General features: G+C 29.6%; 4 protein-coding genes across 5 annotated transcripts; 2 read left to right on the top strand and 2 right to left on the bottom strand.

Annotated features, from left to right (window-relative positions):
- Window positions 1-823: 823 nt before the first annotated feature.
- On the top strand, window positions 824-3,045 carry LOC108774845 (serine/threonine/tyrosine-interacting protein). Its single transcript, XM_018541053.1, has 5 exons — window positions 824-1,040; window positions 1,393-1,509; window positions 1,768-1,919; window positions 2,211-2,399; window positions 2,535-3,045. Exons 1-5 carry the CDS (start codon window positions 1,029-1,031, stop codon window positions 2,749-2,751), a joined length of 687 nt encoding a protein of 228 aa, XP_018396555.1. The 5' UTR covers window positions 824-1,028; the 3' UTR covers window positions 2,752-3,045.
- Window positions 3,046-3,415: 370 nt separating this feature from the next.
- LOC108774858 (protein NPC2 homolog) lies at window positions 3,416-7,149 on the bottom strand. Its single transcript, XM_018541066.1, has 4 exons — window positions 7,038-7,149; window positions 4,265-4,378; window positions 3,860-4,041; window positions 3,416-3,531 (listed from the first exon to the last, which is right to left on the bottom strand). Exons 1-4 carry the CDS (start codon window positions 7,138-7,140, stop codon window positions 3,448-3,450), a joined length of 483 nt encoding a protein of 160 aa, XP_018396568.1. The 5' UTR covers window positions 7,141-7,149; the 3' UTR covers window positions 3,416-3,447.
- Window positions 7,150-8,429: 1,280 nt separating this feature from the next.
- On the top strand, window positions 8,430-9,666 carry LOC108774853 (protein transport protein Sec61 subunit gamma). Its single transcript, XM_018541062.1, has 4 exons — window positions 8,430-8,533; window positions 9,216-9,322; window positions 9,397-9,499; window positions 9,572-9,666. The coding sequence occupies exons 2-4, from the start codon at window positions 9,229-9,231 to the stop codon at window positions 9,579-9,581; spliced, it is 207 nt and encodes a 68-aa protein (XP_018396564.1). The 5' UTR covers window positions 8,430-8,533; window positions 9,216-9,228; the 3' UTR covers window positions 9,582-9,666.
- Window positions 9,667-13,456: 3,790 nt separating this feature from the next.
- On the bottom strand, window positions 13,457-23,090 carry Atf3 (Activating transcription factor 3). 2 transcript variants are annotated; one of them, XM_018541059.1, is made up of 5 exons: window positions 23,026-23,090; window positions 18,727-19,011; window positions 17,077-17,133; window positions 16,823-16,959; window positions 13,457-14,094 (listed from the first exon to the last, which is right to left on the bottom strand). In XM_018541059.1, the coding sequence occupies exons 2-5, from the start codon at window positions 18,977-18,979 to the stop codon at window positions 13,651-13,653; spliced, it is 891 nt and encodes a 296-aa protein (XP_018396561.1). In that variant the 5' UTR covers window positions 18,980-19,011; window positions 23,026-23,090; the 3' UTR covers window positions 13,457-13,650. The 2 variants fall into 2 exon arrangements, with proteins under 2 accessions (XP_018396561.1, XP_018396562.1); XM_018541060.1 differs by lacking the exon at window positions 17,077-17,133.
- Between the last annotated feature and the right edge of the window lie 1,463 nt (window positions 23,091-24,553).

Here is a 24,553-nt window from a genome sequence, read left to right on the forward strand (position 1 = left end):
AAATAATAAAACAAACAAATCGGTATTAAAAATATTTGTAGTACAAACAAACGAATAATTAGAGTTTTCTAAATAAAATAGAGGTTTATTATATAATTTCCCTTCCTTCGCTATAACATGCGAAAACTAATCCGCGGCGGCACATACATATATGTGTATGTACCGAGCTACAACTTTACATAACTTTTTTTCTCTTTTTTTTTTTTTTTTTGAGAAAAAAAGAACAAAAGGAAGACGCATGTGCTATCTATGAACCATTAGTATCCAGCTCTTGAATACAAAACTTATTGTTTTACAATATTTATCGACCAATTCTAAATAACTTCTATGAAAAATACTTAAAATATATAACACTTTACAAATTGTAATCGAGTACATATCGACAAAAAGGAGCTGCTTGCGTCCCCTGGTGATATCGATAAATACTAATTAATCGGCAATAGAGAATCTTAACTAATATAAGTACCATGGTAGGTAATAAAGTTGTAAGTGTGGATATGTTACCGCCGGATGTTTCTACATAGTTCTGGGTATGTTTTGTGCACATAGAGGCGCCAGTAGCAAGTCCACTTAAAACACCGCCCTCCAGATCTCAAGCTATCTCTGGCTATTTTAGGGTTCTTTTGTTTTCTTTCTCTCTCTCCTCTGTGGTGTATATACTGTATACATCATGAATACATACACGTTACATTTGCAAACATGATGATAGGTTATGAAGTCTTGTATTCCTGTATCATTGGATAGCTCTTGTAAATAATGACGATTAACAACTCGAGCGCTCGTTTAACAGCAAGTATATTTGCGTGAAGGGACTGTCGATAAAGAGCAACGTTCATTGTTGGACTACGCGGATGACAGTGAAGCCAAATTATACGCTCACTGTCGACTGTACAACGATTGTAAACAGCGATGATCAAGTGGGGACGTGCAAAATATTAGGATTTACATATCAATGGCGTTGATACCAAATTTGTTCTATTTTGAATGAACCTCGTATCTTTGATTCCAGTTTCTGTTTTCTCTCGAGAATGGACGGATTTGTACGTTCAGCTTATATATATAACAACAAAAATATTAGAAGATAAGACCTATTGTTCTTGCATAACGCTTTCTTATATCTTAATACGTTTTATAGCTTATAATTTACAATATTAAATTTTTTGCTTATTATTTTTACAAAAAGTTATGTGTCAATATTAAAAATTTACCCCTCTTTCTTAAAATGTTTGCTAACATAAGTTTTTAAAGGGTCATAGGATTTTTACTTCAATTTTCCTGAAATTTTTACTGTTAAATATATTTTTAACATATAATTAGATATAAGATATATAAATGATTTCATTTCTTCTAAAGGTTAATGAAAAATTCAAACAGTATTAATTGCTTCTATAGAAAGACACTAAAGGAGACAATGAATCAGAATCTGACCATAACTGTCCAGAAATTCCTAATATCTTCTGTGTAGAAAGACCTAAAGAATGGACTTATACAATGAGAAGACTCATGCAGGTGATTATATCAAATTAAGACAGTATGTAAAGTGTTAGCAAAATGTTTGACTAAACTTCGTATGGAATAATCTATTAATTCTATCGATAAGTATTGTATGTATAAATCTCTACAAATGTTTCTTTTTAAATTATAATTTTATATAGTCTATAAGATATATAAATATATGTATATATAATTTTCTTGCTTATTATTTTTACAAAAACTTATGTATTATTAATTTAGTATAAAATTATATCTCTATATTTTGTATTATAGGAGGTGGTACCTGGTGTGTTTCTTGGTCCATACAGTGCTGCCAGTCGCTCTAAATTGCAATCTTTGCTGGATCATGGAATAACACATATAGTTTGTGTCAGGCACACTATTGAGGCAAATCTTATAAAGCCAAACTTTCCCAACAGCTTCAAGTACATGATTTTAATTGCAACAGCATATTAATATAGTAGCTCAACAAAAAAGAGAACTAATCTAAAAACTTGAAAAAGTTCTTATTTCTGATTTTTTCTTAATATTTTTAATTATTTATTTTATTTTATTTTATTATTATTTTATTTTATTAATTTTATGATTAAGTTCATAATAATATTTTCATAGTGATATACTAATTTAAGATTTAATTAATCTTGAATCAATGTGTCCTTGATCTTTCTTTATGAATTTATATTTAATTAGATTTTGTGTGCTTATGTTTTCTATAGATACCTAGTCTTGGAGATTGCTGACACAATAACGGAAAATATAATTCAACATTTCAAAAAGGTGAAAATATTCATTGATGAAGCCTTGAATTCAGGCGGTCGAGCTTTGATTCATGGAAATGCTGGTATTTCGAGATCCGCTGCATTAGTCTTGGCATACGTTATGGAAACATACGAACTTTCACAAATGTAACCTTTTTTTTATAAATAATATTTTTATTGGAATCACAGAATTATACATTTTTATTATATATGTTTGATAATTCTCACGTTTCTGTTTACTGACATTACAATATTGAAAAATCTTTATAATATTTATTTTAGGCACGCATATTCGATGGTACAACAAAGAAGATTCTGCATAAATCCAAACGAAGGTTTTATGGTTCAACTAAGAGAATATGAACCCATCTATCAGGCAGAGAAAATGCTAAAAAATGTACAACAAAGTTCGGAAGCTCAACGTAACAAACGAACAATTCATCAGATTGAAATAGACAATCGATCGCCAGATAAGGTCGAGAACACAATAAATAGTTGATTATAACTTATAGAAAATAGGGAGAAAATCAAAGTTACCAAAGTTTGTCTTGTTAAATCGGATGAACGAAAATATTTTTCTTTTTTAACCGAGCTCCCTGCATTTTCTGTCAATTTTCATTTTATTTTACTTTTCTTATTCTTTACTCGTCGTTTTAACTGCAGAAGGTGAATATATAGCACAACAGACAAAAACAAATTTGTAGCTAAATCTGAACACCAATGTTACTAGTATTTTAATAGAAATGAGATAACATTTAACTTGATTAAATAAATTGATTTAATTAGTCATTAACTTTGAAAATTCTATCTTATCATATTAGTATATTGGTAAAAAAAGATATCTAATAAAATGCTAAATAAAAGATACGGAATAACATATTATTTATTTATTGAGATTCTAAATTGTTTACATAATTAAAAAATTTGATATTTAAAAAATTTAACAAGCATATATACCAACAAAACGTTCTTAATATTCTTTATATTTATTTAATATTCTTTATATTTATTTTTCTCATGTTTTATATTAATATGCTTCGACACTTGGTAATATTTTAAGTTAAATTTTAAATTAATATATTAAATTAATGTCAAAATATTTAATTAAATAAAAAATGGCACATTTATATCTCTATCAAGATAAAATCTTTAATATTTTTCTGTATTTTCCATTTATTTTAATATATCTTTTAAATCATTTAAGTTTGGCTGGAAATTCCAGGCACACTATTTTTTCATTGTTCTCATTCAGAAACTCCCACTTTATCTTGACATTCAACTGCAACATAATAAAAATTGAAAATTATTAATTAAACTTATAAGTTTAACGATTTTATTACATATAAAAAATATCAAATTAAAATTTTTTATAAATTAAAGATAAAGAAAATCATAAGTTTTTAATTTATTAAACTAGAATTTGTTAACTATAATCGTATTCAAAAGATATAAATTAAATTAAAAATTCCACCATATGTATGTGTGCGTGCGTGCGTGTGGTATAAATTATATTTCAATATCAATAAAATAGAAATCGAAACATATGTGTGTGTATATATATGTGTGTGTGTTATATATATGACATGCAAAATTTAAATGCTATTTACCGAAGGGAAAGACTTCTCTAAAAACATCATGGTCGAATAATGATATAGTTGATCCTTGTGTAAAGGACACTTGATCCCAGCATTAGAATCCTTGCACACATCAGGCTGCCTTAATGGAAAAGGTATGGGAACCATAGTCAGTACACCATAAACACGTGCTGTGAGTTGTGAGATATCTTTGTCTATAAAAGAAGTGCACAAAATAATACATTATTATTATTATACAACGATTATTATGTATGAAATATTATATAATTATATATAATAGAGATTATAGAAAAATGCATATATTAAAATATGTACTTTTAACTAATAATTTAAATATATTTAAGATGATTAAATTAAAATTAAATCTATACAAATATAAATTGGACGTATGATTTTGAATATAATTCTCATACTCACTAGGTGTAAAGTCGATAGACATAGTTGCATTAGTACCACGCACTAAAATACATTTTTCATCGGACGTACTACATCCGGAGATCATTACTTCCGAGAAACTGCCTAATGTTGAGCCTAAGATGAAAATAAATATGAAGTATTAAATGAAAGCTTAAATGTATTAAATACAAATTAGATAAATAATCTATTAAATATATTGAAAATACACGCACACACACACACACATACACACAAAATAATTTAAAACGTAGATTACTCTTTAATCTTATAATGATTGAATTACATTCAATTTTATTTATTTAAATTAATAAATAAAAAACTTCCAAGAGAAATAATTAAAATAATAAAACTGATTAAATTTTGTAATTATAAAATAAGTCATATTTAATAACAAAATATTGGATAACAAAATTTCAAAAATTTTATTATAATTTCTAGTAGACGACTTTCTTATATAAAATATTTCTTATCATTAGGTAATAATACTTTGTGTAGATGGTACCAACAACACATTCTTTGTCCTGTATGCTTTGTTACTATCTCCGATGATACTTAATTCTCGTATAAAATGATTTAAGTTTAAAAGGTGCGAGTCATCATTTATGTCTGAAGTAAATGATATACGTCATGAACATCTGCACACGTAATCAGTTTCATCATTCTTCGTATGAAATGATACATATATTACGAACTGATAACATAATCAAACTGACAATAACAGAAATAACAGGCGTAGTTTAGTGAATCATGAAAAATAATAAGAGAGCATTTGTTGCTATCAATATACGCAACAAATTTTTCTTTCAAAACAGATTAGCTATCCACACTAACAGTGACATTACATTAATATTATAATTTTCCACTCAATATAAATGTAACTCAATATATAATAGTAACACTCAGTATAATTACACAGTTACATTGTTAAGTCAGAAATTATAACATTCGCGTAATGTTACTATTTACATTCAGCATACCGCGCGCGTATTCATATTTCCTTTTAAAATAAAAAAAGTAAAGCATAAAAAATATAAAATAGAAATACAAAGTATATATAAATATTGCAAAGAAAAGCAACGTTATAATACTGTATTTTTTAAATTTAAAATAAAATTAGCAATGACTAACAAGGATTATTACTTCACTATGACTGTGGATTTTATTCAAACACCATGAATGTAAAAAGATGACGGTAAACACGTTTACCACGATAAATATCTTTTAATATCAAAGAAAAGCATATAAAAAATTCTAAATGTTACACGCGCAAATCTATATTGATGAAACCCGAACTGATTGAAATTAGATCTACTTGGCTTTCTTAAACACATATACATTACACCTTCCTGCACACTATCTATAACGGATGCTTCTAGGCTTTGAAGGCAAACAAAGAAAAAAGGAAATTTTAGGAAGCATGTATCACTAATATTCATTTTTATAATCATTTTATATCAATGATAAATTTTAATCTTGGCTCAACTTACCTTTATCTTTTTCTAGTTTTAAGAATTAGATAAATGTTTCAAGGAATGCCTTCTTTTCAGCATCCTGGATTGAAACTTTTGTAATTTTTAACAATCCATATATTTTTTTTTAATAATTTATATCTATATAACATAATAATAAATAATTCTTTGAAGATTTAAAGCTCTTTTATCGGTTACAATTAATGATAATTAATTTAATATACTTTCAATCTTACTATCAAAAGAGAAAGAAGGAATTATTTAAAAAATGATCGAATTTGACCTCTCAAGTTAAGTAAAAAAAATGTTTTTTTTTTTTTAGATTTTGACCTTCTGTAGATACAATAAAATTATTAAACAAAGGAATTAAAAAAGAGCATATACTATGACACTGCAGGATAGATTTAGCGAAAATATAATGTATTTCGTAGAATATTAAAAACGAAATTTTTATTATTAGTAAACGATTCGGCCTTTAATCTGACCTGATTAGTCCAATAATGGAAGCTGGGACGAAACGCTACAATTACGTAATATTCTTCGCAATATATTAAATTAATTCTTTCGTTTACTAATAATAAAAATTTCGTTTTAATATTCTACGAAATACATATATTTTTGCTAAATCTATTCAGCGTCGTGGTATATATGCTCTTTTTTAATTCCTTATTTGTTTATTACTAAACCACATTAAACTTATATTATTGTTTATAAAATTATTAAAGTTTATGCAGCATTTGAGGAACAGCTCGAAATAAAGAAACAAATTTTCAATTTGAATAAATATATATGTTTGAGGGGAGTACCTAATTTTTTAGATATTTTCCAAACGCCACGAACCTTTCAGCAATTTTTTCCTATTTAGATCAAAATTTACAAAAAATACCATTCATCTCTTTTTATTTACCTTCGAAGTCTAATCTACTTCTTATCATATATTTTTTGTTTCTTCAAAAGTTCGTTAACTTTTCTATTTCGGGCAACAGAAAACGGAAAAACAGATATAAGAGACAAAAGAATAAGATATAAAAAATAGCAAAAAGCAAAGAGAAGCGGGACATAAAAAGCACATTTTGTAGAACAGGCTTTGGGATTAAAATCAACCATTTTTTTAACATATCCGGTCCTCCTGAATTCGTTATATAAACGCGTGATCGGCGTGATGGACAAATCCCGAAAACGCAACATCCCTTCAGTAAACATCATTATATTATATTATTATTAACGTTATTTTTCATTCAGGGTAGATTTATTGCAAATGATGCTTTCAATTCCTAATTAATGATAATAAAACACGCACTCACCGCAATCCTCGAAATTGAAGGCAAGACAGGGCGCGAAACAACATGACGCGTAAAAAAGCGTAAATACGATAATCGTCCCTCGAATCATGTTACCGTTACTCATACGACTTCAGTTAGCTAATAACGAATAACGACTGCTGCAGTGCTGCAGTTGTTTTAATATGTATTCTCCCTATAGTACTTAACGAAAGAGCGCCTCCAATCGGTTCTCATCGTCGAAGTACCGATCGAGCTGAGGTTTACCATATATATATATATATCTTTTAACAATAGTCTGTTTTTTGTTTCGCGATTTGATGGGATTGATGATCGTTTTTGTATCAAATTATCATTCAAACGCTCCAATTATTGTTGATAACGCTCTCGGCGATGATTTTTTCGTTCGGTTATTTCAACAGTTCATAATACACAACATATATATCCCACCAAATACAGAGCATTGCTTTGTGACCGTGGAATCATTACTTTTGAATCATCGAAACCGCGGTCTCTGGATACGTTTCCGATGGAGCAGATCCACCATAAGTTTCCGCAATCGATGAGTTTCAGCTGCACTTTTTTTTCAAATCAAAATAGTGTCGAAATACATATCGGGAGAACAACTTATCGCATTCTATTCTAATTCAGTTGTAGAAAAGCACATATATGTAAACAATAAGGATGTAAATAATAATCATATTATGTAAAAAAATCATCAATTTCATTTTAAAAGAGCGGAAGTGACCTTCATATCCTGTTAGTGTTTCTATTTACGCGGCCTCCTCGAAACCGTTCCATTTTCGTCTGAAATTTTTTTATGTCATCAAAAACAAACGAGTTATTATGCAGAAGTTGGTCTTATTCCAGATAAATTTATTGAAAAATAAATACACATTGAATTTATTTAAATAATATATTTTAAATAAAGAAAAATTAAAGAGAGAGAATTATTTGGTATTTATTATTTTATATAACTTCTTCTAATTTCTTATTTAATATTGTAATTATTAAATATTTACAAGAAATAAGTTTTTGACAGACCCTTTTTGTCGGATCGCGAAACTATAGGCGTCAGCGCGCGTTTCAGTAGTCTAATAATTCAGTAGTAAAACTATTATAAAGATATTGAACAGGATCTTAATTTGTCTTTCTACTTCACTATTTGTTTTAAACTGAGAGTCCTTTACTTTATTTATTATTGTTTTTGAACAGGTGATAAATAAAAAAAACGCGCTAGTGCCTGTCGGTAATACAGGAGGCTCCAATATCTGCCTTTAAATACCCTTTGAGTCCCTACGCAAACATTATCGACTGAGATTCCATTACGGCGTTGTTTAAATTACTCCGTATCGTGTCGCCGCAGCGCCTTGGTGCCAGCATCAATCGTGAGGAAGTGACGTTTTGACAGCGCACCATCCACGTAGCGTTTTGAGTACATTTGCGCATCGCTGTTCAGAAACATCGGAGCAGTCGTCAGGAGTTAACGTTTCGTGAGGTTTACTCGTATAACACGTAATGTAAGTACTTTTGTGTTTTATCTCATTCGGTTATTTTTACGTATGAATTTTATTTTTCTCTCGCGAGAGAAATACTTACTCCTGTGCTGCTCTCCGTGAAAAAGTTTCGACCTCCTGACATAACCCAGATTTAATTTATTGCGTCAATGTCCAAATGTTTTTTTCTCTCTCATCGATATGAATGAAATACTTTTTGTGAACCAAAATATGATACAAATTTGAGTGTTATATAAAACAGCAATCAGAACTTTTTTTATATATTAAAAAAAATGGACGTTCTCATTTACTATCTCAATGTACAAAGATATCTTTTACTTATATATTAAATAAAACATACTTTATAATTTTTATGTACAATATTCTAATATAAATGTAGACTTGTGTGTTTTTTTATAACTGAACTTTTCATTTTCCTTCTTTTTTTATTTGTAAAATCTAATTGTTGTCTATTTTGTTTTGAATATATGATTGACTGAATGTATAACACAGTATAATTATAAGAAACAATCTATTATTATAATATTATTACAAAATATGATTGATGATATCTGAATGATTGCTGTTCAATATGGAAGCTTGAATAATGTCTGAAAGATTGAAACATACTCTATAGATATGCGTGTTGTTTGGTTGATCAGCTGATTCCAAAATTGTTCTTCAGTGATTCCTATTTCGTTTGCAGTTATCCAGTCACCATGGATCAAATCAAGAAGCTTACAGAACCTGGCCGTCAATTCGCCAAGGATAGCATCCGGCTTGTCAAAAGATGTACTAAACCAGATCGCAAAGGTAATCTATTTTTTATTACACTATACCAGAACTATATAATGGTTGGTCATTCATTTTTTTTTTTTTTATTACAGAATTTCAGAAGATTGCTATTGCTACTGCGATTGGTTTCTGTATAATGGGCTTCATAGGATTCTTTGTTAAGCTAATCCATATCCCAATCAACAATATCATTGTGTAAGTATTTGTAGAATTGCTACTTTATTTTAATTATTCAAGAAATTTAAATATGTTTATTTCTATTTTTAGGGGTTCATAATATTAATCCTGATTCTCATTAATATTATTAAGGAAATTATTGATAATTATTGATAAGGTTCTGTATGATTATTTGCGTTAACACTTGTCCCTTAATCTTATTTATAATAAAACAATGTATTTGCTGTCTTGAATTGCTCTTGTGAATGAAGTAGGTAAGAGATGTATGCATAATATTAATGAATTTCGTAATAAAATAATTAAAAATTATCTATTTTCTTTTTTACTTATTATCCTAAAAAAATAAAGAAGAGATTTATAATAAAATCTAAGAAATGTAATTACAATATCTTGAACATAGATGTACTAATTTTAAAAAACACAAAAATCTTGTATTAAAATACAAAAATATATAATTAGTTATTTTAATGACTTTTGTATATTATAGTAGATTCTTTTATAAAGAAATTTTTTATATTCAAAATTAAATTTCATAATAAAATCCTAGTATAAGAGGGAAATCTTATGAAAGTTTAAGTCATTCTTTTAGTATTAAAGATACTTTTATTTAAAGAATAAAATTTTTCCTTAGGTTATAACGATTAAATTTTGTCGGCCGTTTGTCTGTCTTATTATTCGCACAAAATATTAATCAGTATTAATCAGAAAAAAATTTGCGAGAAAACGACCATATTGCATGGAAAACCATAGCCAGGTACTGAGTAATATACGTAAAAGATATAATAATCTTGTATAAATCTGGCATGCAGCTTTTCTTTACTTTATTTCGCAACTTAACACTGCTCCAAAAAGCAACGCTTTTTCTAAAAAATAAAAAAAAAAAAGAATTATTCGGTCTCTACTGATAAAAAAAAATAAAGAAGTCCTTAGATACTATAGAAGCCATGATATCCAGGATCTTAGTATTGGCAGTATTCGAATAACAGAACGGGCTATTTAAAATCACAAAGATTGTGCAAATATAAACTTACCGAAGCGCTTTTAACAAAGTTCTTAACATTTTGGAGCTGTAAAACATTAACTTAACAATATTACTTTCCAATTTCAAAAAGAAATATCTCTCACATTTAATACATATAAACTATATTAAATAGATAGATAGAAATTCACATTGCTCCCCTAGGGGCACATTAAACTATTAAATACTCTGTTCTGGCAACTTGATAAAAATTCTATAAAAAGAAGCTAATATTTCTAGCACCATTCACGTATCGCTGTTGTATGATACTGGCATAACTGCCATACTCTCTTTTTTTTGCGATTTACAAGTCATATTTGGATTTTACATGATTTCGTAAATTCCGTATACTATCGAAGAGAAAGAGAGGGAAAAACGCGGAAGACTTTGTCCCGCTTTGCTTTGTTCGCGAAGCACCGGAAAAGTTTCTCGGGTTTTGTGTATTATCGTCAAAAATTATTTATCAATCTGTAGCAACATTCCGAAGAGGGAAAGTCGTTTAGTCCACGGATATGTATAAACGTTTTTCTTCGTTAATATAATTACAGCATGCCTGCTAACGATCAGGCTAACTTTCATAGATTACGTGAGAAATCATCTTATAAGCGTAGCCCAAAGTGTGTTTGTCAAATTAAAAAGTAAAATAAAGATCAAATTATATGGAATCTTTCAAATAATCGAAAATTATTTCAAGACGTGACAAACCTAAAAACTTACAGTAGGGAAAAAAATTTTATTGTAAGAAATTATAAAAAAATATATTTAAAATAAAATAAAATTTGTTTTTTTTCCAATTTTGAAGATATCAAGTAATCCTAAAAAATAGAATTTAAACATACAAAATTTGCTCAGCAAACTTGTAACAATTATTATAGAATTACAGGATACACATTATGTTGTGCTTTCTCGCAATTTTCTTTGGCGTTTTCATACCTTTTTGATCTGTTTTCATATGAATATTGGCAACTGCATCCAAGATCTTTAATCGCAATTGTATATGAAGTAGTCTCAATTTGCAAACGCACTGAGGGGAAATAAAACGAAACTAAATTGAGGTATGTCATTAGGCACGTAATTCTCGATTCTCCAACGAATCTGATATTTAATAGTCGTCATGTAGTTAAGTGTTCATTGATTGTTAATGGCGTGCACTTATTTATGCAATTGTTTGCGCGTTGTAAAATTATACATATACTATATGTATATACGCATATTATATATATACTATAATAGAGGTAATATATATAATATGCATTTGTATAAAATATATGTGTACGTATATATATATATAATATTAAATATCATTCTCATTAATCATATAATTATAAGTATCCTCTGAACGCACGTTATCGACTCCTTGATAATCAATATCAATGATAAAGAAGACTTACTTACACTGGGGTACTCGCGTGTACTCTTTTTCTCACTGTTGCAAATCCGAGACACGCGCAAAATTAGAGAATTACTTATTTCCAAAACGTTTTAAATCCTTTGTTAAGCAGAAGTTACCAGCATTGTTATTACAATAAATTAATATAAAAATTTTCTGAAACCTTAAAATCCGAATATTAAATCTTACATAATCGAAAATTTTTTAGTCGTCCTATACTTTTGAAAAATGTACTTTAAAGCGATTTGAAAATAATTCTCTCCAATTGTGTGTGTGTGTGTGTGTGTGTGTGTGTGTGTGTGTGTGTGTGTGTGTGTGTGTGTGTGTGTGTGTGTGTGTGTGTGTGTGTGTTGTGTGTGCTGTGTGTGCTGTGTCATTAATATTCGTTAATATTTACGGTCTCGATTTTCGCTTATTATTAATGACGGATTACTGTTTTAGCGATGCTCACTCGTTTCACTAGTTTTTCATCGGCGCGACAAACATAAAAAAAGAAACAAAAAGTGGCTAATTTATTCGTCGGCTGAACTCGCTGAAAAAATGTAGAAGCAAACTTTCAAAGTCTTATTACTAATAGAAAAAAACTTCTTTTTAATAAACTAAAAGTAAAAACAGTTTTTTTAGAAATTCATAATGTAAAATTAATAAAAATTAATAATATTCTTAATCACAATTAATATACCATAATTTAATAATTTTATTCTATATACAATAATAATAATAATAATAATAATTCTTGTAAAAGAATGAGCATCACTGGATAGTCCATCTTTATCTTACATTATCGATTATACAATTAAAGGCCTTATAAGAGAATGTCACAGTACGGTTATTACGAAGGAATGTCTTCAAGCGTTCTCTACGACGAACGTTTTTCGAGTATAACAAGAGCTCGTTAGAAAAAAAGGAAAGAGGAAAAAGTGAAACGAAAAAGGGAAAGATTGATGGATGAAGAGGAAGACGAAAGATAAAAACATTGTTCGCGTTTACGATATAATAATCGACTTACAAGCTACGGACTTACAATTGGGAGAGACGAACGGTGAGAAGCTTGGACGGCACATTTAGAAAACTAACGAGTTAATAATTAAATTACAAAAATTAACAAAATAAAAATTACAGATAATCAACGAAATCACTTTCTGTTCTCCTTATACATGGAATGCATATAATTGTTATCGACATTCTGACGCCAACTATTTCATCGTGCAAACTTTGCACTGCAAAGTATATTGTTTAAAACATATAATTCCAAACCACAACTTTCGTATAATACTTTACATATTATAATAACTAAAATTTATAAAATGTGAAATAAAACTAATTAATATATAGAATATATATTAAATATCAAAATTTCTCTTCTGAACATTTTCCTCACAATTTTCAACTCATTGAAATTTTACACAAGGATCTAATTTACGAACATGTAGATGATAAAAAACTGAATTGTGTGTAAAAATGAAAAATCATTACAATTAAATTTGAAAAGAATTATTGTTTCATTAGCGTCAATTAATATTTATCATAATTTTCAATCTTTGTTAATTTTATCATGTGTCTGTAGAACAAAAAAACAATTTTTATAAAAGTACGTTCTTTAGATACTTTTTTTAAGTTCTGTATCTTGGCAAAATCAAATTAACGTTGGTGAAACCGTCTCTAACACTCTGAGAACCTTCAATTATATTATACACGCGTTCCAAGCTTCTCGACGAGCCTCCCTCCCTCGAGACAGCGAAAACGATTTTCGCCGTTTTGCTAAACCGTGCAACCGGCGTCCGATGTTGTCGGCACAAACGGGCTACCCTGTCGGTAGAAATCGGTCTCGTATTCCTCGACTTTCACCGGGTAATCGGTGATGCAGTTCTGTGGCTGATTCAGGGCTGGCGGGGGTTGCTGTGGCACAAAATTTTCCTGATAACTAGGCAAATGAAGGGGCTCGGCAAACTGCTGATACGACGTTGCGTCCACGCCCTGCTTCAAACAGGTCGGACTGTGGAGACTCAGCATGTCGACCAGCCTGCGCCTCTGAGTCTCCAACTCTTGGATCTGTGACTTCAGGTCAAGGTTTTGAGTCTCGAGAATTTCAGATTCCTGCACAAGGATCACCGTTTTTTCGCGCTTCTTTAGTCGGCACTTGGTTGCTGCGATCTTATTGCGTTCGCGTCGTCGCCGGCGTCGTTCCTCGTCCTCCGGCGTCAGCTGCAAACGACAATTTTCGCATTTTTTTTATTGTGATAGGTATTTTTCACTTCCTTTTAGGAACATGAAGGAATTTCTGGGGTATTTTCAACTTTTTTTTTTAGGAAATTGCAATTATTTCGATTCGTCGGATTTGAATTAAACTTTTGAAAGACCGATTTTAAGCTGGCCATGAAGATGCTGAGACAAAGTCTTGAGGTTTTGAGTTATTGAAATGAAGAAATTTTGTACAGGAAATAGTTCTGAATTTCTCTAATTTATACAAAAGACAAGAACTTTGAACATTCTCGTTTTTAGCGTTTTCTATTTTTTCTTTTAGAAAAGCAAGGATTTCTTGAATCTTCAGTTTTATCGTTAAGATTTTAGATTTTTAATTTTATTGATTTATACATTTCTCTCTCTCTCTCTCAGATTCAAACTTTTAATATTCTGATTTTTTGAGATGTGAAAAAGAATTCTTAAAAAAGGCTTAAGAAAGAGAAAATTCATAAATATTCCGAATCTCGTTGTTAGAAAATCTAGATGTGAATCATTGTGCTAACGTCTCTGTTCCGAAGTTTTTGTAATTTTGATTGACAAAAATCGATTATTCAATTTACATAAATACTTTACGTACAAATCGATTGTCCATTGAATAATAATAATTTACATAAATACTTTACGCGCATACAAATCGATTTTGTCTGTTGAATAATAATGACAGATAGATATTTCGAGAGAAGATATTCATTGCTTGTAACTCGTTGTACTTTCGCACGCATTAGCAAAAATTAACAAGATATAGATATAGGAGGCGTTAATTAACGACGAATCCGAATGAAGCTTGGCATGGTTTTTGAATAACCAAATACGCGAGTTATAACGTAGTACAAATTACAATGCATTTGCAAAACACACACATCATGCGATCTTATATTTTATTCATTAATTTAAACTTATTTATATTTAAACTTATTTAACATTTCTCTTTTAATTATAACTATAATAAAGATTTAATTTAAAAAATTCGATTTGTAAAATCTACAATGGAGTTTTTCACAAATAAATAAATTTCTATATTATATATTCCTGTGTTATTCAAAAAATAAAACCTATTCGTAAAATTTCATCATGAAATCTATATGCGATATTCACTATGTTAGAGTAACAATATTAATATTGAAATAACGTTGGACCTGATAAAAAAATATGACGAAATGAAAATATTAGAAGAATAAAAAATATATATGTTTTTTATTGTATATTTCAATTACAAAAGCGTGCCATCTATACCGATTAAAATATAATAAACGCATTATTTCTTCGCGCTTTCAAAATTTCGCTAATTTTAGCGGCTTGTACTTCATGCCATAACAAACGATATGCAAATTCGCGAATGCCTAAACTACCAAAATGGCTCGACACAGCGTCTGTCGGAATTAATTTATTTCGCGCACGCGAATAGTCGCAACAGCAGTCAAGGACACAAAAAGGATCGAAAGGATTCATCGTCTGGTCTGGGATCGAGAAACGTCTCTAAACTATTGCCAGAATTATCAGAATGGAATTAAGTTGCAATGTATTCGTGCGTGTTTCAAAGCATTTATGGTACATTGCTCGTTTCAACTACATTTTCTTGCATTTTCTTATAATTAATATTATGTATAATAATATATAATAGTTTTTGTAATTAATTTATTTCGCGATTTATATAAATAATAAAAATTAAAATAAAACGCAAATATTTACATCTAGATTTTAAAAGAAAATGAACAATATCGAAACTGAACAATATACATATTTTAATACATGTAAGATATGTAATCTATAATTTTTTAATTTTCATTTTTAATAAGCAAAATTGTCACTTTTTTAGTAAATAAAAACTACTAGAAAGTTTTACAAGAAAAAAATATAAAAAAATTTTTATAAAAATTAAACAAATTGTTAAAATTTTATATACAATTTCTTCTAATTTTGTACAAAAGGTATAATGACTATTAATTTTGTATTACAAATTATAACGTAACATCTATTCCTTATTTTATATTTTTATTTTCTGCAGATATTATATATTGGATATTGTATATATTTTATACTAGATTTTTGTAATATTCACCTCATAGATTATAACGAATTTATTTGTAACATTGAGAATGACTCGATCGGAGTCGAAACGTCTATATAACTACATATATTGTTATTACGTATTTGAATTAAAGTTTTTTATTTTGTTATATTGTCGGCTCTTTGCCCCTTTTTATTTATATTGTTTTATACTTATAGAGCCTTATTATATTAATTAGTATATTTATACCAGAATTAATAAAGAAAAGGAAAATAAAGAGTTCGACAGAGAGACAATCATAAAATTTTATTTATTGTTTATGCATCATTAATTATATAAAAAACCTAACAAATAAGAAATTATTTTTGACAAAATCTTACATTTTAATTTTATGTGACTTATGTAGTCTAAATTATTTCCGTTTTATTAGATATTTCTAATAAAGTTATAAACTTTGCAAATTTAATATTAATATTTCTTTTCCCAACACAAAAATTATGATAATTTCTCACTTCCAAGATAATTAATATCATTTATATAATTAAATTGAAGAATTAATGAAAACACATAAAGAGTTAATGAATATAAAAAGTGACAATTCTTATTAAGAAACTCTCGAAAAAGTCTGCGTGAAGTTGATTCTGAGGAAAATAATAAAAAAGAAAGCAAGGATTTACTTACACCACTCTTAATGTTGTTGTTGCTCGCCTCATCCTCTTCCTCGTCGTCGGCACCGCTGTCTTCCTTTCTTGTTTTCTTCTTACCATCGTCGCCACTACTGTTCGCCCGCCTCTTCGTCTGTAGCGTTAGTTTCAGCCCTGTCCAAAGGAGAGTTTAATTAATTCCCATTGATTAATTTTGCTCTCAGGTACATCGCCGAGGCCATAACAGTCATCACTTGCAATATACGGGGAATGCAAATCCATTAGGATTACCCAGAAAAGTAGTTAGATGGTAATTAGACGCTGTGATGTACTCTTTCCTTGTTCTCACTAAAATATATAATAAACCCCGATTTTTAGTTTAAGTTATAATGACTTTAATTTTAATTTTTAAAGGGAGCAAGATTTTCCATTATTATCATCAAAAGTATTAACAACTAGAAATCAAAGCAATCAAAATATAATTGGTTGCTAATTTTTTTAATAAATATTAATCAAGTTAATAACATTTTTAGTTTTTTCTCGCGACTTTTATATAAAATAAAAATTGCAATATAAAATATTAATTGAATTAATCAACTTCTCTCTTCATTTCTTTTTTAATATATTATATATATATAATATATATATTGTATAATATATGATATACACGTAATATCTTTATTAATTTTATTTACGATTACAGCGGTTGCCTATGTATATGTATTATAAGGTATCTATTTAATGCAAAGTAAAGTCGAATAAAAAATATGTTCATACAAAAATTATGTAGTAACGGCATAAATAATAGTAAAATTGATTTTGATGGGATAATTTGTACATATTTATATTTTGTATTTATTTAAATAATAAAAATTAGTCAATAGTTCAAATGTATCTCTATTAATAGCATTATTAGAACTATAAATGTATAAATTATAACTGTACAATATGTAAATATAATTATACATTACAATAATAATTCGAGAACAATATTTGTTACAAAAAATAAAAAGAATTGCGCGAATGTAATTGTTTAATATCACGATAAATTATAGACTTCCGTCGGAAAGTAGACTCGAAAATGTTGCAACGCACAATGTATTAATGCTATAGAAAATGACAGTGATCGCTATAACATTTCCACGCGATACAAGGACATTCTCGTGACCTTCGGGGGATTAAATCGCGATAATTAAGGATTATTTGTGTCAGCAGTCGTGACATACAATCCATTATCAAAGCACATCACTCTACACTCACGTATTCTACATTCCGCATATCGAGAGTGATTAAAAAAAGTTTTTAATTAATTAATTTGTTGGTTGATATAATGGGTCGGGGTAACCGGTGCGAACACAAAACCGCAAAGGCAATTACGATAATAATCCTCTTTTGCGATTGCGTGTGTGCGTGTGTTGCGTAATTCATATAATTTGAAAGGAACAGGATTTGTGATTTAATGCTGTACATAGAGTGAAGGTAAAAAGATAAAGAAATAAAAGGAGGAAAGAAAGAGAAGCACGTTATACTATATTACCGAGCAGAACGAACCACTGTGTTGTCATTGACATTTGTTAAATATGGCTAAAGTAGGTGAGATGAAATGCAAATATCGCTTAGATTTCAACTTAGACTTCTTGCGCAGTTTGCATGTTTTATAAGAAAACAATTAATATTCGTTTGCAATCTGGACTATGCCATCCGCGTTTAAAGTTGATCGACAAAAATGAGAGAGATAGAACGCGGAGATGATTAGTCTCCATTCCTTTTTATCTAGCCAATCACAATATTTCGAAAACAGAGACATTTTGGCTGTCACGCTCTCTTTCATTTTTGTTGATTATATATAGTTATGTATACAATATTATACTATTTCGAATAACGCAGTTCATGCTTTATATGTACAAATGAACGTTAAACTGAAGTGTGATCTTCATTTACCTTCCTTGATAAGCTGACTACAGGTGTGCTGGATGCTTGGCGGGCTCGGTTCACCACTGCTGGTTGAGTCCGTACGATCCCGTATGCCCTTTTCGTTACCGCTGCCGTAGCCCTCGAAGGGATTGGTCATGGCGATCAGCGAATTTACGATTTCCGGTGTCCTTGGCGTGACCTCGGCCGCCGCCGCCGTGACACCGAGAAGACCCGCGGCCCCGGTTGGGCTGGGATTCACGTTCACGTTTAGATTGTACATGACTTGCGCTGGGCTCTCACCATTTATCTAACCTGGAAACACGATCGTAAGGTCGTCGCGTGAAGCTAATTAAGCCTGAAAGTACGTTAAGCGTAATTAAATGTTTCGAGAGAAAAAGAAGAGTTTAGCCTTAACTTTTAATTTATTAATCCTTCAGTAAAGGAAAGAAGTTAAAGACGAAAAGAAGTTAAAGAAAATTAAAGTTTGAAGAGGATTGAAAATTAAGAATGTTGAAACGTATATACGTTTGGTGGCCTATGCTATTTATATATTTCTTGAGTCTCTCTCTCTCTTTTTCTCTCTCTCATTATATGTATTTATATAAGCTTAATTAAAATTAATTAATCTGATAACGTTCTCTGAATATAATTAAATATTTCCAAGATGCAGCTGGATCTTGAAGTTAATTTCGATAAATTGAAACAGTAAAGAAGAAAACGTAATAAATTAAAGATTGGAAGAGATTAAAATAAAAAATATATTAAACTTGTTCTTTTTAGCTTCTTCCTACTTATCTTTCTCTTTTTTTCTTCAACATGGAGAATAAAAGAGGAATGTTGAACCGTGCAAGAAGTTCAGTTGAAAAAAAAAAAACAGGCCTATTGGCTCGATGAATAAAAATCAAAACTAAATAGTAATAAAGGCAATTTGGCTTATATTTGTCTTTATTACGATGGACATAAAGTGGAGAAGATCGAAGATTGAAACAATAACTGCACTTAGAACAAAACACATGTCTATTTATAAAAGCCGAGAGCGAACCTAAAGTTCTCGGGTCTTCCAGCATGGCTTATAATTAAGAGACCCTCGCGAAATTCTCGTAGTGAGTTATCTTGCGAAAACCGCAAATGAGGATATCAATCTCTATATCGCTTTCCGGAATTCCCGAGAAAGACTGATAAACGCTTATTATTACGTTGCGTTAAAAAATATATAGGAAGAATTACGTGATCTCGTATTATCACGAAAATGAATAATACGATTATCAAGAAAGTTGCAATACTCGCTTTCGCGCTTTTTATTAAAATATTCACATCATATGTACGAATCATTTCATAATCATGTGATGACACAAAAACGGGGAATTATTGTCCACAATAAGTAGATTCGCAATAATTGTAACATACTTGCTTATCACATTAAAAATATTATAAATATATATACAGGGTGTTCGGTAAAACCGGTATGCTTACAGGTATGATTCCTGAAATCATTTTAAGACGAAAATCCTAATACTAAAATATCAAGGGTTTAATAAGTTTTTAATTATAAGTACTTAAAATTATCATATTGCCTAAAATTCGCGATGTAATACAACGGAAAATCCAATCGTATTTAAGCGCGCAAACTTTAGGCGATACGATTGAAATTTCTTATATGGTAGATAAATATCTTTTTAAATATATTATAACTTGCAAATATTGAATTATTATATATATTTAAAAAATATCAAATATAAATACTAAAATTACATTCGAATATAAATGTTTATCCTTATCTTTTTCCCGGTAAAAAGTCGTAGGACGACGATATCGTAGCTGCGTCAGAAACAGATTCTTATCGATGCGATCGCGACCTTCATGATCTATCAATGATCGATACATGCACTCGCCTACAGGCCGAGTCGGTGGCACCTGTATACAATTGAATTGCCGATAACGAGATATGACCAGAAAGACGATCTCGTCGAGCAGTTTCGTAAAAACTCCATTAATTCCATTAACATCTATCAATAATTTACGTTTTATAATGTCAATCTTGAATTAATAACTAAATAAATTAAAATATTTGTTCATATTTGTCGCTTTAAATGTTAATTTTTTCATATTCAAGCAAAAAGGTATAAGAATAAAATACAAAACTTAACGAGCGCTTTATTTCTGTCTGCCTTCCTTTCTCTTTCAACGCGTAGATATTATTAGTGTAAATTAAGTGACAAATAATATTCATAACATAAAATACATGTAAATCATCATGATTTACATAAAAATTATAAATTATATGAATAATAATGAATAATACAACTATAAATAAACGAACATTCATTATTTATACTTCCACAAATTGGAGGATTACATATCGCATATACTTTTTAAAATATGCGTAGAAAATTAAAATATAAAAATATCTCTTATATATTGGATAAGAGATTTTACATTTTATTTTTTTCTCGATTAAATTCATTTTATGTGCCATTTTTCTTTCGGTTAGTCATTAAAAATGGAGTAATTATTATCTATCTAGTCGTGTTTGGCCGATCTCTGGTGGACGTGCCTATCAAAATTACTTTTGACAGGGATTGACAACCTTTTAGTTCTTGCTCGCCCGCTTGCTTGCTCGACCCACCCACGACGAATTTTCTCGTACATTTTTCATGTACTAGATATACTGAGTGTTTATTATACCTTTGATATTTTTACAAACGTTTTACAAGACTACTAATGAAAGGATTATATAACGCCGGAAGTATGTAGAAAAATCATAGCGTTTTATCGATAAATTTAGATCGCTATTAAAACAAAGAGAGTTTAGTGTATATCTCTAAATTAATTAATTTTTTAAATATCAACATATTATGGATATGTTAAGTTAGCATCCCAACTATAGTACTCAGGAGTTCTCATTAGAGTTCCCACTTCCTTTTGACGAGACGAAGAGTTCCCTATAGTTAATAACAAGAGTTCCGTTTAATAAACATTTTTTTTTACATTTTTTAAAAATGGGGTGCTCTTATCGAATTTCGAGGTGGAATAGTTCTGAGCGGCTTAATAGATTCAATTTGCGATTGCCTAGAGTTCCTGATATGTAAAAAAAATTTTCGAATATTAAAAAAAAACGCAGAAATATGCGACCTTGAATTTCGTTAAAAAGTTAGCACCCCATTTTTAAAAAATTATTAAAAAATGATTATTAAGCGCATATGTCATTAAAAATCATAGAGAACTCTTCGTATCGTCAAAAGCAAGCAGGAATTATCATCAGAACTATTGTATCTAAAAATTAATTTTTCAAAAATTTTTAATTTTTTTTTTATTAATGTACATTGAGATAAGGCTCAATATGTTTTTTTAAAACAAATAATATAGAGAAAGAGGGCAATGAGCCAATAATATCGTTAAAATCATTTTAAATTATAATCTAATATATTTTTTTTTATTATTCGAAAATTTTTTTTACATATCAGGAACTCTAGGCAATCGCAAATTGAAGCTATTGAAGCGCTCAGAACTATTCCACCTCGAAATTCGATAAAAAGTTAGCACCCCATTTTTAAAAAATGTAAATAGAATGTTTATTGAGCGAAACTCTTGTTATTAACTATAGGGAACTCTTCGTCTCGTCAAAAGGAAGTGGGAACTCTAATCAGAACTCCTGAGTACTATAGTTGGGGTGCTAACTTAACATACTCACATATTATAATATGTAATTACAATTATATATTTATTATATCACATAAAATTGTACGCAATAAAAAAATATGAATTCTAAATAAATAGAAAGTCACATTAATCCTTACTTTATTATTGTTGTAATTATGAAAATATGCATACATATGTATATACAGTTGCGTACAATTCAAAAAATTTATTTCAATTGCTATCGACTTTCATATTTAGTAACTCGTCGTTCTGCCACTTTTACGCTCTTTCACGTCTTATAAATCATCGATTAACATTATCCTATCAGATAACGGTAATGAATCGTGATCAGTGACTCCGTACAAAGATATATTAATCATGAATATATTTAAATCCAATTTATACAGCCTTCGAGTCTTGATCTGTATGTATTGATTACATGTTGTCTCGACGGAATTTCATTCCGTTCATATTTCGTGTCCAATTTTCTCAAGAAATCAAGCTATTACGTCAAAAAAAAAAAAAAAAACATTTTAAAGGACGCGTATCTTGCTCGATGTCTGTATATCGGATTTTAGAAAATTTTCTACAATCACAAAAAGAAGATATCTGTAATTGTTTTATAAAAGAACGTAGTTTGTCAAAATTTCTCCTTAAATTACGTAATACGATTCAATTAATGCTTACATATGTATACATGTCGCTCTTCAGCATCTTCAAGCTCTCGACACTTACATCGCGCTTCTCTCGTCTTCCACTTCGCTTCGACCTCAATTCGCTACATTCCTCTCAATCGCGCTGCTACTCGTGGCGCTGTTTTATCTCCGTGAATAAATCATTAAAGATAGCATTAAGATACATATTTTCTCCGAAGCGCAAACGCATTAAGATTCCGCGACATCGCTCATCACTGTGTTCACTGACAATCCTCTCGGAGAGAAGTTTCGACTTCCGGATGATTCGTTATTTTCTTGCATTTGTTTTGTATATTTGTACAAGTAAAGCATAGAATATTGTGAATCAATTTAAGCTTTGATTTAAAATCAGTAATTGTAAAATATACAATAATAAAGTAAACTAATTAATTTAGAATGTTCTAAATTAATTAAGAATTAGCGCTTGGGTAAGAATTTTATCTCTTTGAAGGATAAATAGAAGTATCAAAAATTTAGAAAATATTATACTTATGATTAATGGCAAACATATGTTCTCGAAGGTTAAACCTTTTGTCGAAGACACAAAATTCTCCAGCTAGTCGCGAAATTGCTCAATCGCAGAGGAGGACCTCTTTTCCCTTTCGCTCTCTGCACATGCGGGTGTTTCGTAAGAATTTTATCGTTTCGTATTCTGGGGGCCTAATGCCCTTGCAACTCCTCCTCCTTCCAGCCTTCCACTCGGTTCCTTCTCCTAAGAGGAGAATGAAAAAGAAGAAACGACTTGCTCAGGCTTGAGATCTTTCGGGGCCCACATGCTCGCGCGTGACAAAGGGTCCACTCGGCACTCGGTGACCTATATGCGCCGGAGATGGAAGACGTGGGATGAGCTCGAAACGAAAGAGAGCTTAAGCAAACACACTTTTGTGTGCTTTCTCTTTTTATTCTCGCTTTTAATGTTCAAGTATTCTAGCAGTTGCATTTCGATTTCAAAACTGAAGAATAAAATCTTAATTAATAGGCAATTATATCTTAAAGTTAAAAACGTGCATTTCTCATATTTATAAAAGTAAACATTATACATAAGTTCTACATACACATTTAAGAGGCTTTAGCTCTTTATTTAAGTCATTTGATACTGAAATTTTAAAGCAAAATACGCAAAACCATATTTTACAAATATAGAAAAAAAAGAAAAAAAAATCAAATAAACGTAACTTCATGACTTAAGTTCAATTAAATGATTTTTCTAGTAAATGATATTTCTGGTCAAAAATTTTAATTTTAGTTGTGAATTCTCGATTGAATGAGTGTTTAAAATTCTAGCGTTTCTTTAACATTTGTACATATTTGGCTGAAAGATGATACAAGGTAGCAAATTACTCTCGAATTTGCAGCGATCTCTGGCTTTACTGGCAGCGTAGCAATTTGAAATAATAATCGAATCGCCTTTTCGCGTTTGTTTGAATGAGAACAGGTGTCCGATCGAAGCCGTCGCTGGCTTACCGCGCCGTTAAACTTATAAATAGGAATCGTTTGATTTTGACGTATGGCACATTCGG

The sequence above is a fragment of the Cyphomyrmex costatus genome, unplaced genomic scaffold, assembly GCF_001594065.2.
Source record: "Cyphomyrmex costatus isolate MS0001 unplaced genomic scaffold, Ccosl1.0 scaffold275, whole genome shotgun sequence".
Lineage (NCBI taxonomy): Eukaryota > Metazoa > Arthropoda > Insecta > Hymenoptera > Formicidae > Cyphomyrmex > Cyphomyrmex costatus.